Genomic DNA, 15,638 nt, shown 5'->3' with positions numbered 1-15,638 from the left:
GACTGGAAAAAAATTCCATGTACGGCTTAGGGCCAAAGATTAGCATATAGAATGGCTAACTAAAACCGTTTTCGGCCCTCGAGGCCTGACTGCAATATATAAATAACCCCGTACCAATTACTCCGCATTCTGTTTACTCCGCTTTCTTTACTCTGCTTTCTTTCTTTTCTTCTCTTTTTTTTTTCTTTTTTTTGAAGTATTGACAGGGGAAACAACTTCCACGTACGGCTTATATGGTCAAAGATGAGCATATATAATGATTAACTAAAACTGTTTTCGGTGCTCGAGGTCCTACCGCAATAAATGACCCCGTACCTATTACTCCGCATTCTGTTACGCGAGGAGGGCGGAAACTTGAATGGAATGTTGCGCTGCAGTTTACTCTTTGTTTATCGATAACAATGCTTCCCGTAAATCTGAGTACAAGGCGCCGGATGGGGCAGATATGCTGTACACTTGTTTGAAGCGGCAAGCAGGAAGGTTACATGTGTTTCTCCGTCTGCGTTTCACGAGACCTACTGATGGAAAACTATATGCACAACAACACACACGAGAGATACATGCTGATGAAGAACGATAAAAATATTTTTTCTCCAAAGGGAACCGTACAATAACATAGTAGAATGAAAGCCGACACTGCGGCCGCAATGCACGCGCAATCACCGAGCGGCATTAGAAAATAATAAAAAAATAAATAAATAAGAGAAAGAAAAGCAATTTATTCTTAAGGCATAAATACATGTCATATGCAATTATGAACCCCATTTGATCGGTCTGAACGCAAGTACCAGCGCACGAAGTAGTACGAATGACCCTGCCGAGCAGTATCGCCAGCAGTTTCCAACGGCGCGACCTTGAAGCGGCCCAATCCACTTCAACCGCAGCGCCGCCCCAGTATTTTTCCACGTCGGGCGCCTCACTGTAAAGCATGCGCCGCCCCAGCCGCTCGTCCCACTCGAACATATTCTAGTACACTCTACGCGCTACCCAATCTTGGAGGCCGCCATGTTGGATTTTGCACTGGCTTGGATTCCAGTGGCTCGTTGTATAGCCTCCAAGATTGGAACGCGCGCTATCAATAGAGGGCTCGCGCAATTCTCCAGTCTCGGAGACCATGCCCGCTTTTCCTTGGCTGACAAAACGCTCCAGAGTACTGCTCTTTTTCTTTTTTCTTAGTATATGCCCTCAGTACTATCGTTCTAACCATTTATTGTGGGATGTTTTTTTATTGCGACAGCAATTATATGGACGCTTCAAGCGGATTTTCGCCGTCGGCGTCGCCGCCCTGCGGTTCCATACAAAGTCCTAGGGCGATAAAATCATTGCCGCACGCCCGCCGTATGTGCGAGTGACAGTGCGCGGGGGACGCGCGCTTTCATGGAGAGCGAACGCACGGCGGAGCGTAAACGCGACTTCCTGGGCGACTTCTACTCTTCTAACTGCGTACTTAGTGCCGGAGCGGTTTCTCGCGCACACCGTATCTTGAAAGCGATCTCCAGACGGCTCTGACTTTTAGTATGCACTGTGCTCTCGCCGCTCAGTTTCCGTTGAAGCGATAGACCACACTAACCTTCGCTCGCTGCGCCGCGCCGCGCTCGTTCGTGCGCGCTGACACCACGCTTGTTAATTCAGTGAGTCGTTTTGTTTTCTCTCAAGTTTCGGTTGCTATTTTGAACGTGGCGTGTAAACTGAGCAGGTGTCTCGGAGACCCATGTCTCAGTGATCGGCGCTACTTCCTGTACCTTCGCGAGAGCTAAGCGGTGCGAAGCTCGTTTCTTGGATCTCCATGGCGAACTCCGTTGGCGGAGATCGCCAACGCGGTGACGTTCGTGTCGACTGTACACGGAGACGACGTCATTGCTGAGCAAATCCAAGCAAGTCGATCCCCTCCAAGCGTAGTATGAGGCAGGGCATTATTGGAGATTTTTTTTAAGCCGCACTAATAACTTTTTTTCTTCGGCCTGAACGAGTTTTCCGGACTATTTTTCTGTCCCCACGAGCTCGGAAAATCGGTTGGCGACTGTACGGAGCGCCCTAACCTAACCGCCGCACGTTGCTACTAGCCGGAAACTTCGAATTATCCGAATAGAGCCGCGCGGGCCATTCAAATTATCCGGTAGAATTTGCAATGAGAATGACGGGACCGCTCAAATTCTTTGAATTAACCGAAATTTCGAATTAACCGAGTTCGAATTATCGAGGTTTTACTGTATCTACAGCAATGGTTTTAAGAATCAGTGACAGTCATTCCTGAAAAACTCAGCACGATGACAGCAATGCTAATCAATAAAAGAGTGCTAGTTTTGCCACTGACCATATGGAAGCTTTACAGATTTTATGGCACAATTTTTTTCACCTTTTCAAAGCAAGTTCCTGTTTTGACTACGAGAAACAATTCAAGTAATGGTGTGTCTTTAGTGTAAATGCCTATTTATCCTTTTCAATGACTATCTGCCATGCAGACTGAGATGGCAAAAGCTGTGCAATTCAAGTTATGTCATAAGAGTTGCGTAAGGGAACTTGCCTTGCCTAGAGGTCTTTTCAAGCTAAACGAGGCAATATACAACCAGAAAAATCAGGCATGTGTAGCATACAGGCAATAAAAAACAGGCACATGCTCCATCCTACTATAGCTGAACTTCGATATAACAAATATGGATATAATGAGGTAAATATAAATATATTTTAGTCAGTATCAGCATGTAACAAATATATGCTTATAAAAAATATTGGACATAACAAAGTTATTTTTGTGTTTGGGGCAACTTCGTTATAACGTGGTTTAAGTGTAAAAGTAAATCAGCAGCCACATAATGGTTGAAAAAGTCACTTACCAATCAGACCAGGTGTGACGCGCCTCAAAGCTGCTGCACATGGTCGTTCTGAAGTGAAAATAAGCACTTCAGTCAGTTACAATAAAAGTGCTTGAATCTTCTGCTGTTTCTAAACATGCTAAGCTCAGGAGAGTTTCAATGAGAACAGTGTAGTACAATTAATTTCACTTTTGTGAGATTTCATGCGACTTGACACCAGATGCGCCGGTGTCTACAGGTGACAGTGTTTCTCATAGTGCCCCTGCAACTGCAAGGAATGCTGTAACTCTTTATGCAACTTTTTATGCACTCATGTAGATAAAGATGCAGTTTTTTGTGCTTCATCTTTGTTAATTATATGATCAAATGTCCCGCTTGTGCACTTACATTGTGATCTTTAGGTGATTTTCAGATAAAAGTGCTGGTAATATTGAACAACTGTCCCACAAACAAGGCACCCCTTTACAATTGACACAAGAATATGCACCTAAATTTTCCGCTTGAGAACCATACACAAGTTACAGAATTTAGTGCTCAAACAATGCCTGCATGGCAATGCATGCCCATCTGAGGTTTTTGCTCAAGCGAAATGGTCTTCAACCTTGGAAGAAGGTTGGAGGTGCAGACGTTCATGTCAACCGCGATGGGACTAATACTGTGAAATAAATGTTAACAGAGAAGAGACACTTACGAGACTTGTTAAAGCAAGCACACCACTCTATAGTACTGAGAAATGAGTCCCGGTTGAGGTCACAGACAGCCAGGTAAGGCTGGAGACAGCGTTCACGATCATCATGCTCCAGGTCATACAGCTCACGCAGCGTCAACAGCAGGTTCCCATCCGAGTCGAGATGGTGGAACATCCAGCCCACTTCTGGCTTGCACTCTGGTAAGTGATCTGAAAACACAGAAGTAACGTTATAGGTCATGTTAGCGATATACTCTTGTGGTTCATTATGTTCAGTAAAAGGTATGGAAATCTTGCTTTATATCACAAATGACTGGTCTATCTCTTTTTCTCAGAAGAGAACGTTAATAGTACAATCTTAGTGATATGATCACACCAGACACGAATTTTGGGACTATATGAATTTCCCAAATGTCGCAGCCCAAGTCCACTATTTTACGTGCTAAATTTCAGGTGAAGCGAACCGCTTTTTGCACTGTGGCGGATGATACGACCAACTGAGCCATTGCGCAATCTCTGACGGAGCTGGCGTGGGGCGCTGACTGGCTCAAACTTGCTGGCAAAGCTTAAGGTGCCGGCGCGCCGGCAGGTACCGATCGCCTTCTGTTGTCTTCTGCGCCCGATGACAATTCGAAACTTTGTGACCTTTGCACCTGTCAGATCGCATGATACAAAGTAGCCTCACCACGGCAATGTAAACAGATTTCCTTATGTTGAGCAAATTATGTTCTTATCATAATCAGCCAGCAGCTAGGACGCAGCTACAAAAAGAAAATTGAGATAACCAGGCAGATCTTGAAATGTCGGCCTTGGAATATGCAAAGCTTGCTGCTGCCGAAATGTGGGCGAAACAAGTGTGCCAGTGATTCAAATCCGCGTCAGCCAGTAGGAGTGCTGCCTGTGCGCCACGTGACTGCAGTAATGAATCGCAACGCTAGTTTTCCCTTATTGTGCTGTCACAAAAGTGTGCTAAATCAAAGTGTGTGCCGCGCATCACTCAAGCCAGCAAAGAAGCAAGCCGGCCTCGCGGAAGCTTCGACAGAGGGAGAGAGCGCATACGCCACAGACAGTCGACACGATCAATGGAGACTAGACACTTCGAGATGATACGCGAAGGTTACGGAGAAGAGAAAAAGGGCGTGCACCAAAACGCCCCTCAGGCCCCCACGCACGGCGAGCCGAGACAGAGAAGGAGGCCGATAGCCCGAGCGTGAGCCAATAGATGAGTCACCAGCCTTCTCGAAGAGTCTTCGGAGCCGCGGCCGAAAACGCGAGAAACGTCTAGAGGATTCCCAGGCTTTGCTCATGCTATGGGAGCACGACTCCATAAGAAGGTTCGAGAGGCATTGGCAAAGGCAATAAAAGCGTCGTGCGGGAATCAACATGGGGATCAGACTGCGCTGGTGAAAAGATGTGACGCGAGGACTGATCGTCTGCGAAAGAAGGGGATTCCCCAGCAAGCTAGTCGGAAAGTTCCTCGAGCATCTGCATTTCCGGAAGTTCCTTCTTCAAAATTTGCCTCCAGCTATGCCGAGATCGTCCGGATCAAGACCAGCACGGGTGAATACGAGTGACGTGTTGAACTCTTAGTGCTTGTCGTTAATTATTTTCCCGAGTTTTGTTAACGTGCATCTGAATTGCATTGTTATGTACCTAGTCGAAGTGTGCATGTGTGTATGTAACTGCCTTATTTGAAGAATATATTTTGTTGTGTTTTGACAACTCTGGGCTCTGACTCTGTCTTTGGACCACAACCGGCGTTCGCTGATGCACCAGAGGGCCTCTTATTAATTGTCCTTGCTTTCATGGGGTTATTTTCGGAAGCTGATAAGTCGGCTTTGGAATTTGGCCCAAACGTGAGTGACGTGTTGAACTCTTAGTGCTTGTCGTTAATTATTTTCCCGAGTTTTGTTAACGTGCATCTGAATTGCATTGTTATGTACCTAGCCGAAGTGTGCATGTGTGTATGTAACTGCCTTATTTGAAGAATATATTTTGTTGTGTTTTGACAACTCTGGGCTCTGACTGTCTTTGGACCACAACCGGCGTTCGCTGATGCACCAGAGGGCCTCTTATTAATTGTCCTTGCTTTCATGGGGTTATTTTCGGAAGCTGATAAGTCGGCTTTGGAATTTGGCCCGGTGTTGGTGCCTCATTCACGGGGTGTGTGACATGCGCTTTTTTTTTCTTTTATTTCTGCATGGAGAAATAAATTGTTGCAGCTATCCGAAGCTTCGATCTGACGTGCTTACGTTGATACCAAGACGGTGGCACTGCATCAACGGAAAGCCGCTTGATCAGGGGTGTCATAGCACCTCCCAAAGCCCGATTTCCTTCCAGATTCGATTTCGAAGACAACACATTAAAAAGTTCACTTTTCTCAAATTCTGCTGTATTTCTCCGCAATATCACGCTATGAAAATTCTTAGGATCATAAAAAAAAATGAATTAAAGAATAAAATACTTTGACCAAGTCAGCAATTTCGTAGCCACATTTAGAATTTTTTCGAATTAAATTAAAAATTTTCGAATTGTGTAACGTTTTTGGTGATACAAACTTTTGGTGATATGAATTTTATGCCCCGTCCCGAGAGACCTGTGTAATCAAGATTCTACTTAATTCATCACCACTTTTTATTGGGGGCCAAGAAGGTTTTAACGTTGCTGAAGCTTATTTGGGAGAGAAAAAAAAAAAACGATATGCAAGGATGTGGCACCTTTGTTTTCCTAATGAGATTGCAGGAAGAAGTGTGCTGCAGTGTCCTGTTGTGTCTCTTTGTTCTTGAGTTGTGTTTGTTGAAACAATGCAGTATACCAAGAGACAAAAACAACCTATCTTGTAAGGTTCGAACATTATGAACAAGGTGGCAGTGTATACCAGGTGTTTCTACAAAGACTTTAGGTAATATTTAAAAATAGCCATTCTGAAATAAAAGAACGGTTCCTTTGGAGACATGCCGTCAGCGGTGGCGACCATGGGGTGATAGATGATACGTGGTAATTAGTTACTATTTAAAAAGCCAATATGTAACTTTTCAACTTCTAATTTCAGCGGGCTCATTGTAATTCAGAAATTGAAGCAAGCTTTCTGTACAAGCCATATCAGCTTTTTGTTCTAGAATAATGTGACTTCCCGTGAAACTATGGCATGGTGAATTTCGGCTATTAGAGCGCGCGAAAACGAAACTGGGAGGCTACAGCGTGCATTCTTTTTGTTGTTTTCCCTCTTGGGTTTTTCTTTTGCAGCCCATCGTGGCAGCCTCACGCAGATGCTTGCATGAGCAAAGGCTGTTGGCATGCACTCAGACTGACCAATAGATGCACCTGCTTTGCGGTGTTGCGTATAATCACACAAGTCCGGTATGATGCTTGAAATACGCCTAAGGAAATTCCCGTGAGACAAAATTTTAAGTATCTAAAAAGAAAGAAAGAAAGAGAAAGAAAGAAAGGAAAAGAAAGAAAAGCAAAAAGTTGTGCACACAAAGTGTCAAACGGGGGCCTTTTGGATTCAGAGCTACATCTCTAAACCACTTGACCACGAAATATGCGGAGTGACACTTTTTGATGACGGAACTTCTTGCATAGCTTCTACAGCGTTGCACACTAAGTATGAAATGGAGTATAGTTTTGCAGTATATTGTGTATTTTGTATTGTGAAAACATAATAAATAAATCTTCAATCTTGAACAATCACAATGCATGGGCTTCGACAGTATGCCTACGCAGTTGTCATTGTTTTCCTTCGTGTCTGTGTTTTCCTGTGTGTCTATTTAGCAGCAATTATGTCTCACAGCAAGTACCAACTAGGCAAAGAACAAGTTCTGCTGCTGAAAACTGCAGAAAACATATGACACAATAGAAAATTCAGCCTGTGACTGCGACACAGCCCCTCAATATCAGTGCTCTGGCCAGATGTGCCAGTTATGCTGGCATTGCTGAAAGCTGTGGAGAGTGTCAGAAACTTGAGTGCAGTGAACAGAAAAGTTTTGCAAGTTTTACCTCTGAATGGATGGCATGCATGCATGCATGCATAGATTAAGAGAAAGGCCAGTGACTCACAATCGGACACTCTGTGGGTCCTTCGTCTTGTGGACACTTGTGTGCTCAGTTGGTGGTCACTCATGACCACTGAAAACCAATCAAGCAGCCGGTCGCCCATGGCCTGTAGGTCATCATTGGTGCACCCTGAGCAACACAAACAGGTCAGGTCAGTTTGCTTACCATAACTCCAATTAAGGAAGGAACTGCTTTCAATCACTCACCTTCCATTACCTATTAAAACTACAATGACTGCCACCAACAGACATACCAAGTTTTGACACCAGGGTTATACAGGTGTCTAACAGCAAACATGGGCAAAATCATGCAACTCTGATAAAGTTCAGATAACCTACAAAGCAATTGGCTATAGAGCATCTATAGAGCAGGACTGTATAAAGTGTAGCTTTTTATGATCCCCATTTTTCCTTTCATAAAAGTAAATGTGCACACAGTCCACTTAAATGGAGTCATGAAAAATGAAACTACCGGCTATATAGCAGCTTCTCAATGACTCTCCATAGGCAGTGAGTGGGCTTCTGAATGGGGTGCGTGGGCAGATGAGTGAATAGTAGTAGTATTTAAAATAGCAGTATTTACACAGTAATATTTTACAAAGCAAAAAAGCATGCCTGTGTGCAGCACATGCACAGGGCCTGATGTGATGTGCCGCACCACTGTAAGGTGTGGCTTCCTTCAAAAAAGTTGGCGATGCTTGGCTTCATTGTGAATGGCTTTTCACGCTTAGAACCTTGTAGCACAGGTATGCCACAGCTAGGTTCTTGTGGGTACATTGCAATTAGTGGCCAAAGGCAGCTGCCACTTATGGCAGAAAATGTGATACAACCATGGCATCTTTATGGATAGCATAAATTCTTTTCCTACCTATTGCATTTTATTTGTGCCTAGCAGGCCTCCTTGTTAACCTGTTCATAGTGATGGATCCATTGGGTACCAATCAGAATGTGTTGTGATGCAGCTAGCACAGCACTCATAACTTATGGGAAGTAACATGCAACATGCATTCTTTGTGTACCCAGCAGTGGTTCGCTGCTGCCATGACTTGAATTGATAAGGTACCTAGTCAATCAGAGCATGAGAGATGGGGGAATGATGGGAGTTGTTGGTGGCAAAACTACTTCCATCACCCACCGTGGGGAGAACCCTGTGAAATTCCAAGCAACCCATTCTGATGTTGTGAGAATCAGACATGTATGGTCACTTAGGCTGTATGCATAGCATAGGATTCGAAAACAGGTGTTTGTGTTAAGAGTGCAGCACCGCTTACAGTGCTGATGTTTGCATCTCAGATTACTAATATCAAGGCACATTCGCACTTATGGTGCATATGACAGCAGATTTCACAGAGCAATGCAGAAAGTATAGTGAGACTGCTGATACAGGTTTGGGGCTGAGTATCCATGCTGTGTGACTACGATTTGCAATTTACTTCACTCAGAACACTGTAAAGAAATAAGTGTGAGTGTATTGAAAGTGTGCACTTTTATAGAGCAGAGAATAAATGCAGCCAGAATAAAAAGCTTGCTCTGAGCACAGTAAAACCTCGTTTATACGATCCCGTAATGCTCGATTTCCTGGCACCAATGTTCGCGATCAAAAAAACACACACAAAAAAAGATCCAACTGGGTCAGGATTATTTTTTACTGGTTCATACGTTCACGGGAAACACAATCTTTCGGCACCAACATTCAGTACACCACTAAACTGTGATCGTATGATACGTTTTCCGGCAGCTAGATCACATGTAAACAAGAAAATATGCTAGATGCGTGCGATCGAGAACCATAGCCGCCCGCTGTGGCAGCTTCACCGCAATACTCGCTAGTCTGTCTCATGTGAAAACGCCGGCGAGCGTTCGGTTTGTTATTCAGGTACCAGCAAATCTCCTCCTGGGTTGTATTCACAGTGATCGCGCCACTAGCACTATTGCGATAAGCATCTTCACCTATATGTTTTACATAGCGTGGGACGTAGTGCGGTCAGAAGCATACGCTTTTAGTAAGTGATAACCCATAGAGTTTCCTACAATTATTACTAGAGGGAACTCTGGCCCTACAATCATTCAGCTGCCATGGGAATGATGGGAAGTACAGTGTAGACCGCTTATAACGTAAGTCGCCGGAGTCATGAATATTTGCACTATAAGCAGTACCGCACTATAACCAAAACAACGATTTTCAAGCCCTGCACGTATGCAAAACATGTAGAACAAGCAGCTGTGCGCATCCAAGAATCGAAGCGTGCGACTGGAAGTTTTGCATCCATTTAAATTTACGAACGTTGAAAGGTTAATGTCCGAGAACCCACGATCTCCGCATGAAGCAGACAAAGTAGTAATTAAAAAACATGTCTCTGTTTCGCCCGAAAGGCGAAGCATCAATTGTGATAGCAAATTAGTAGAGAGCTATAAGGAGTAGGGATAGTAGTTTTATCGGCTGCATAAACTTGACACATTCGCTTACTAACTGAATTAACAAGTGTGGTGTCAACGCGCACAAGCAAACATGAATAGACTGTATGACCGCAGACAACCACTGTCAAAACACGGGCGTAGGGAAACGCGGCCGCCACAGCGAGCGAAGGTTCGTGCGGCCTATCGCTTCAACGGAAACCGAGCGGCGTAAGCACAGCGCATACAAAGGTCAGAGCCGTGCGGAGATCGCTTCCAAGATACGATGTGCGCGACAACACCGACAGCCGGCACAGGCGTGAACACATTTGTTGGCAGAGTAAAAGCCGCCCCCCCCCCCCCCCTCCCTCCCGTGCTGCATTCCCGCTTTGCTCCTTTCGCGTGGGAGATAGCGTCGCCAGTTCCCCTTGTGCCTGGTTGCAAGATACGCATTTGGTGCCGCAGCACAGCGTCGCCCCCCCCCCCCCCCCCTGCCTCCCTCCCATAACCCCACGACCTCTCGCGTGATGGAAGTCGCGTTTGCTCTCCGCTGTGCGTTCACTCTCCGTCACGGTGTAAGCTTATTCTTACACCGTGCTCTCCGTGAAGACGGGCGTCCCCCGTGCGCTTTCACTTGCACGCACGGCGCGAGGCGACAATTTTATCGCCCTTGGACTCATGCTCCACGTCTCATGCTCCACGTCTCATGCTCCTCCTCCGCATCGCCCTCGTTGATCTCCTCTCCCATCGGTGGGCGCACCTCGTTGAGAAGCGTGCTCGCTACCACGCTTGTCAGCGAGATTTTCCCGCGGAAGCCTAATTATAACCGGTATTTCGTCTCGCGCGGCTGCACTGTAAGCGGTATGCATATACATGGAGTTCTATGGGAAAATTAACGGGAGTCTGAAAAGACCGTACTATATCCGGTCCTGCAATATAAGCGGTTACGTTATAAGTGGTCTATGTTGTACATGGATTTGTCTGATCTTTGTACTTGTGGATTCAGATGTTCTTATGGCTTTGTTTATTACGCTTTATATGCCTTCATTGTCGTAAATTTCTGAGCAATCTATACTTTTTCAAGTGTAGAAGACACCGTGAACACGCACAATCGCTACTAATTGCAACAGTTCAGCTTGTTGAGGTGGCCAAATCAGAACGTGCCAAGCGTCTCAAAGCACTGGCTTGCCCACGATAAATTCATAAGGGCGTTTTATGTCGCTTGTCGATGCATGCGTCCGTGGCGTAATGTTGAACATTTCTGTGCTAGAGGTCCCGTGTTCGAATCCTGCCATCGGACAATTTTAATAATGTTAATTTAATTATTTATTATGCAGCACTTTGTTGAAAATGACGAGTTTACAAAGTAACAAAGCCGTTTGAAGCCTGGACGAAGTTCAGGCAAATCCATGTACTTCCCATAACTACCATGGTGGCTGAACTGTCCCCATTGCAGCTCCTGTAGACACAAGTGCCAGAGTTCCCTCTAGTAATTATTCTATGAAACTCTATGGCGATAACACAAACGCGACACTGTTGGCGGCGTGATGTGAGCATCACGTGTTGCTCCGGCGGCATGGTAGGCATTGTATTCCGACGTTGCCCACCAGTTCAATTTCATTTCGATTTACAGTCGCCATCTTAAAACAAACGTTGAGGGTCAGAATTTTTAGTTACTTCGGATGGTACACTTTTTTTTTCACATTTTTTCAAAAACACATGAACTAGGTTCTACTGAATAAATTGCTATGTTAGCCATACAGCTAAGTGCCAGAAATTCTGCAAAATAGTGGAGTATGGATACGCTTCTCAGAAAACAAATAGCAGGGTGTGTAATAAATAAAATGCTAAAGACATTATGGCTGATTGGTATGTTGTACAATATACTGTTTTCATCACAAGGCTACTCTAAAAAATCACTACATAGTCAGTTTCTAGGGGCCTCCTTTAATTCAGATTTAGAAAGGCAAATGTATTAACTAAGTTCAAGTATGGGGACAGGAGCCACCAGTCAAATCTCTCATTTGTGACTCAAGAAAGGGTGTCCATAAGACAAAAGAATAAAGCAGTCCTTGAAAAATTAAATGAAGTGGTAAGGTAATGAACGTATGTGCTAAAAGAATCAAAGAGAGAGTTGGACAGACAAGAAATGATCCAGATAAAGAATGTTACTGAATGCAACTACAATGTTAAGAAAAAACAAAATAAACATGTTTGAGCACTGTATGCCAAAGTAAAACTTATTTTTTTTTTATTTATTTAAGTACTGCCAGCCTGTAGTTCAGGCCTTATGCAGGAGTGCGTATTAATACAATTCAAAGTAGTGTAACAGAACATACTTTTGTGAAAATCCAATACAAGCATAAGAATACAAGAATTTGCCATCACGTATACTGAGGAATATACATGTTAAATACAAGAAAGACAATATACTCTTTATATGTTACATTATTGTTATGTTATTGTTATGGTATGTTACAGTAAGTGTCAAATCTATACCTCCAGAAGCTTTTCTGCCCTTCAAACTTCTCGTGATGAAAGTGATATGCCGACGAAATGAATTCAATACTGATCTGAAGACCAGCTGCAAAAAGAAGCAGGTATTATTCACCTGTTGCATATTTACGTGAAATTTTATGTGAAACTGGTTAAATTTTCAAGTTATTCTAGATCTGCTGCCAAAGACATGAGTGGAACTGGCTAACACTGTCGGGGCTAGAACTAGCACACACACACAAATACCCAATACAGTGTATGGGAGGATGGCCACTGCAGAAGCTCAATGGTAAAGCACTGCACACATAGGTAATGCAGAAGATGTGGGTTCGGCTCCCACCAGTGGCAATTTGTCTTTTCATCCACTTTCATCTCCCCTTCTCTTATTATTTCTACATTTCAATTAAAAAGAACAGTTAATTCCCCCTATGCTTTCCCAGGCTTCATTGTGTGATGGTTTCATGTGATGGTAACTAAAAAAAATCAAGCCCTTAGTTTCATTTATTCTTCATGCTCAATTCAGTGTCTTTGTATGAAAAGAGCACACTAAAAAAAAGGTGCAACATTTGCCTTCTTCTGTTCCTATAGAACATTTTCCTATAGAACATGAATGAAGAAATGAACAGCGAGGCAAATGTGCTAGATTCTGTACCTTTGTCTTTGCTGACAGGAGAAGACACCTTGTTTGTCAAGACCGAATTATGGCTGTCTTTGCTGGTCCACGAGTCCTTGGAACTGAACTTGGACTTCAGCCTGGGTGGGAGGAGACAATGTTCAAAATTAAAAATAAGATCCAACGCAAATACTGAAGAGTAAAAAGAGGTAACCTTTCTGGCCATCAGATGTACTTAAAAAAATTAAAAAAAAAGATAAAAGTGATAATATACTATATAGTCATTGATATGTAAAGACCTCAGCAGCAAGTGTCCCCGAAAGAAAACATGTATAAATGTGCCCGCGAATCACCTCGTCTACATAATCCTCCTCTCCTTTCTTATCATTTGTATCCACACTAGCTTCTTTGTTTTCCTCAGATGCTTACTTGACACGAAACTCCTTGCACTGCTGGAGGAGCTTTTTGTGCATCAGGTGTCAATTGGTTTATTCAGTCTTTCATGATACATTTGCACCTACACATGGGTGGGTGTTGGCGAGCACGACCAGTGAAATCCTTCTCGCTCTTTTCAAACAATCCGTTTGTGTGGCGAGAGCTGCCTTCTTTATTCCCAACCTTGGATATGTTGGCTGTTCATGTGTGCTGTGCACTCATTGTTGCTGAAAAGCTAGGGCTCCTCCTCTTTGCGCTAGTGGTGTTTGCAAAGGAACTATTTCTTTAAGCACGACCCGTTTTTGACACAGTTATTTAAGCACAACACAAATTACAATTCTGATAAAGTGTGGCTGTACAAATTTTCATCGCAGCCATACTGCCTAGGCCGCTAGGCGTAACCAGTGCCACTTGCATGGCAGTCAGCAGCCAAAGTTGCAATCTACATTTACATTACTCATGGGGTTTGAAGTGCCAAAACCACAATATGATTATGAGACACGCCTCAGTTAAATTTGATCGCTCCAAATTAAATTTGATCACCCGGGGTTCTTTAATGTGCACCCAATGCATGGTGCGCAAGTGTTTGTGCATTTCGCCCCCACTGAAATGCAGTCGCCGAGGCCGGTATCGAGCCAACGACCTAAATGTTAGCAGAAAGTTTTAATCTGGTACCACACAGCCATAGCGACAACTTTGTTCACAGCTGATATGTTTGCACTATTGCGTGTATGAATCGTGTCAGAAAGGTCGAGCAGTACATCGTGCAGTGTCCAAAATGTCAGTTGCCATGGTTCTAGGGCCAGGTGGCATTGCCATGGGGAAGAACTACAGAATGGGTTCAGGCCAGGCAGACGCTTAGAAGACAATATGTTTGTACTAACTCAGTGCATAGAGATTTCAGTAGCTCAGAAAAGACCTTTATGGGTAGCATTTCTAGATATTAAAGGAGCTTATGACAACGTAGACAGGGAATTGTTGTGGGATATTCTTCAATACGAAGGCATAGATGACGATTTCGTGGAGCTGCTGAGGGAGATATATCGAGACAACCAAGTACAAGTGGCATGGGAAGGTCGAAAAGGAAATGAAATGGTGGGAATTCACCAAGGATTGAAGCAAGGATGCCCTCTGTCACCATTGTTGTTCACGCTTTACGTCAAGGGCATAGAAAGACGACTGGAAAACAGCGAATTAGGTTTTGATTTATCCTACATGCGTAATGGACAAATGGTGCAACAGAAGATCCCTGGATTGATGTACGCAGACGACATTGTGCTACTAGCGGACAATAAAAAAGATTTACAGATACTTGCGAATATCTGTGGGAACGCAGCGACAAATCTAGGCCTTAAGTTTAGCACAGAGAAATCAGGGATTATGATCTTTAATGAACACACGAGTAATTTCGTGGTGTCAATTCAACAGCAAGTAATACCCATAGTGAAGCAATATAAGTACCTCGGCGTACACATAAACGAAGGAAAGAATTACTCAAGCAACCACCAAGATAATCTGAAAATAAAGGGGAAGCGGAATGCAGCATTAATGAAACACAGAGCACTGTGGGGCCACAATAAGTATGAGGTGGTGCGTGGAATCTGGAAAGGAGTAATGGTGCCAGCGCTAACATTCGCAAATGCCATTATATGCTTAAAATCGGATATATTGGCGGGTTTAGAAGTTAACCAAAGATCAGTAGGCCGGTTGGCTTTGGGAGCACACGGTAATACGACAAATGAGGCAGTGCATGGAGACATGGGTTGGGCCTCTTTTGAAGTCAGAGAAGCACAAAGCAAAATTAGTTTTGAAGAAAGGCTCAGGAACATGGATGAAAATAAATGGGCGGCTAAAGTGCACAAGTATCTCTACATGAAAAGCGTGGACACAGAATGGAGGAAGAGGTCAAGGAAGTTGGCAACCAAGTACAGGATAATCGAAACTGTAAATAGACAACCAGGGGTCATCAGAAAGAAAGTGAGAGAAATAGAGACCGTGAATTGGATGCAAAGAATGGAAACGAAAAGGACAATGGAGATTTACAAGAATGAGAAGAAAGAAATTAGAAGGGAAAATCTGTACGATAACACAAAGGGCAGTGCCTTGCTATTTGAGGCTCGAGCCGGTTGCCTAAGGACGAAAAC

At 43.9% G+C, this 15,638-nt stretch overlaps 1 protein-coding gene across 1 annotated transcript in view; it reads right to left on the bottom strand.

Moving 5' to 3' along the window:
* Positions 1 to 15,638, bottom strand: part of LOC119436807 (proteoglycan Cow) — a 43,993-nt gene that overhangs the window by 11,905 nt on the left and 16,450 nt on the right. The window contains exons 6-9 of the mRNA XM_037703795.2: positions 13,099 to 13,199; positions 7,561 to 7,686; positions 3,505 to 3,711; positions 2,835 to 2,882 (exon numbers count right to left, since the gene is read on the bottom strand). Coding sequence (XP_037559723.1) covers positions 2,835 to 2,882; positions 3,505 to 3,711; positions 7,561 to 7,686; positions 13,099 to 13,199 — 482 coding nt within the window. The remainder of the gene's footprint in view (positions 1 to 2,834; positions 2,883 to 3,504; positions 3,712 to 7,560; positions 7,687 to 13,098; positions 13,200 to 15,638) is intronic.

This window comes from Dermacentor silvarum, chromosome 1 (assembly GCF_013339745.2).
Source record: "Dermacentor silvarum isolate Dsil-2018 chromosome 1, BIME_Dsil_1.4, whole genome shotgun sequence".
NCBI classification, from domain to species: domain Eukaryota; kingdom Metazoa; phylum Arthropoda; class Arachnida; order Ixodida; family Ixodidae; genus Dermacentor; species Dermacentor silvarum.
This window is presented reverse-complemented; position numbering and strand designations above follow the sequence as displayed.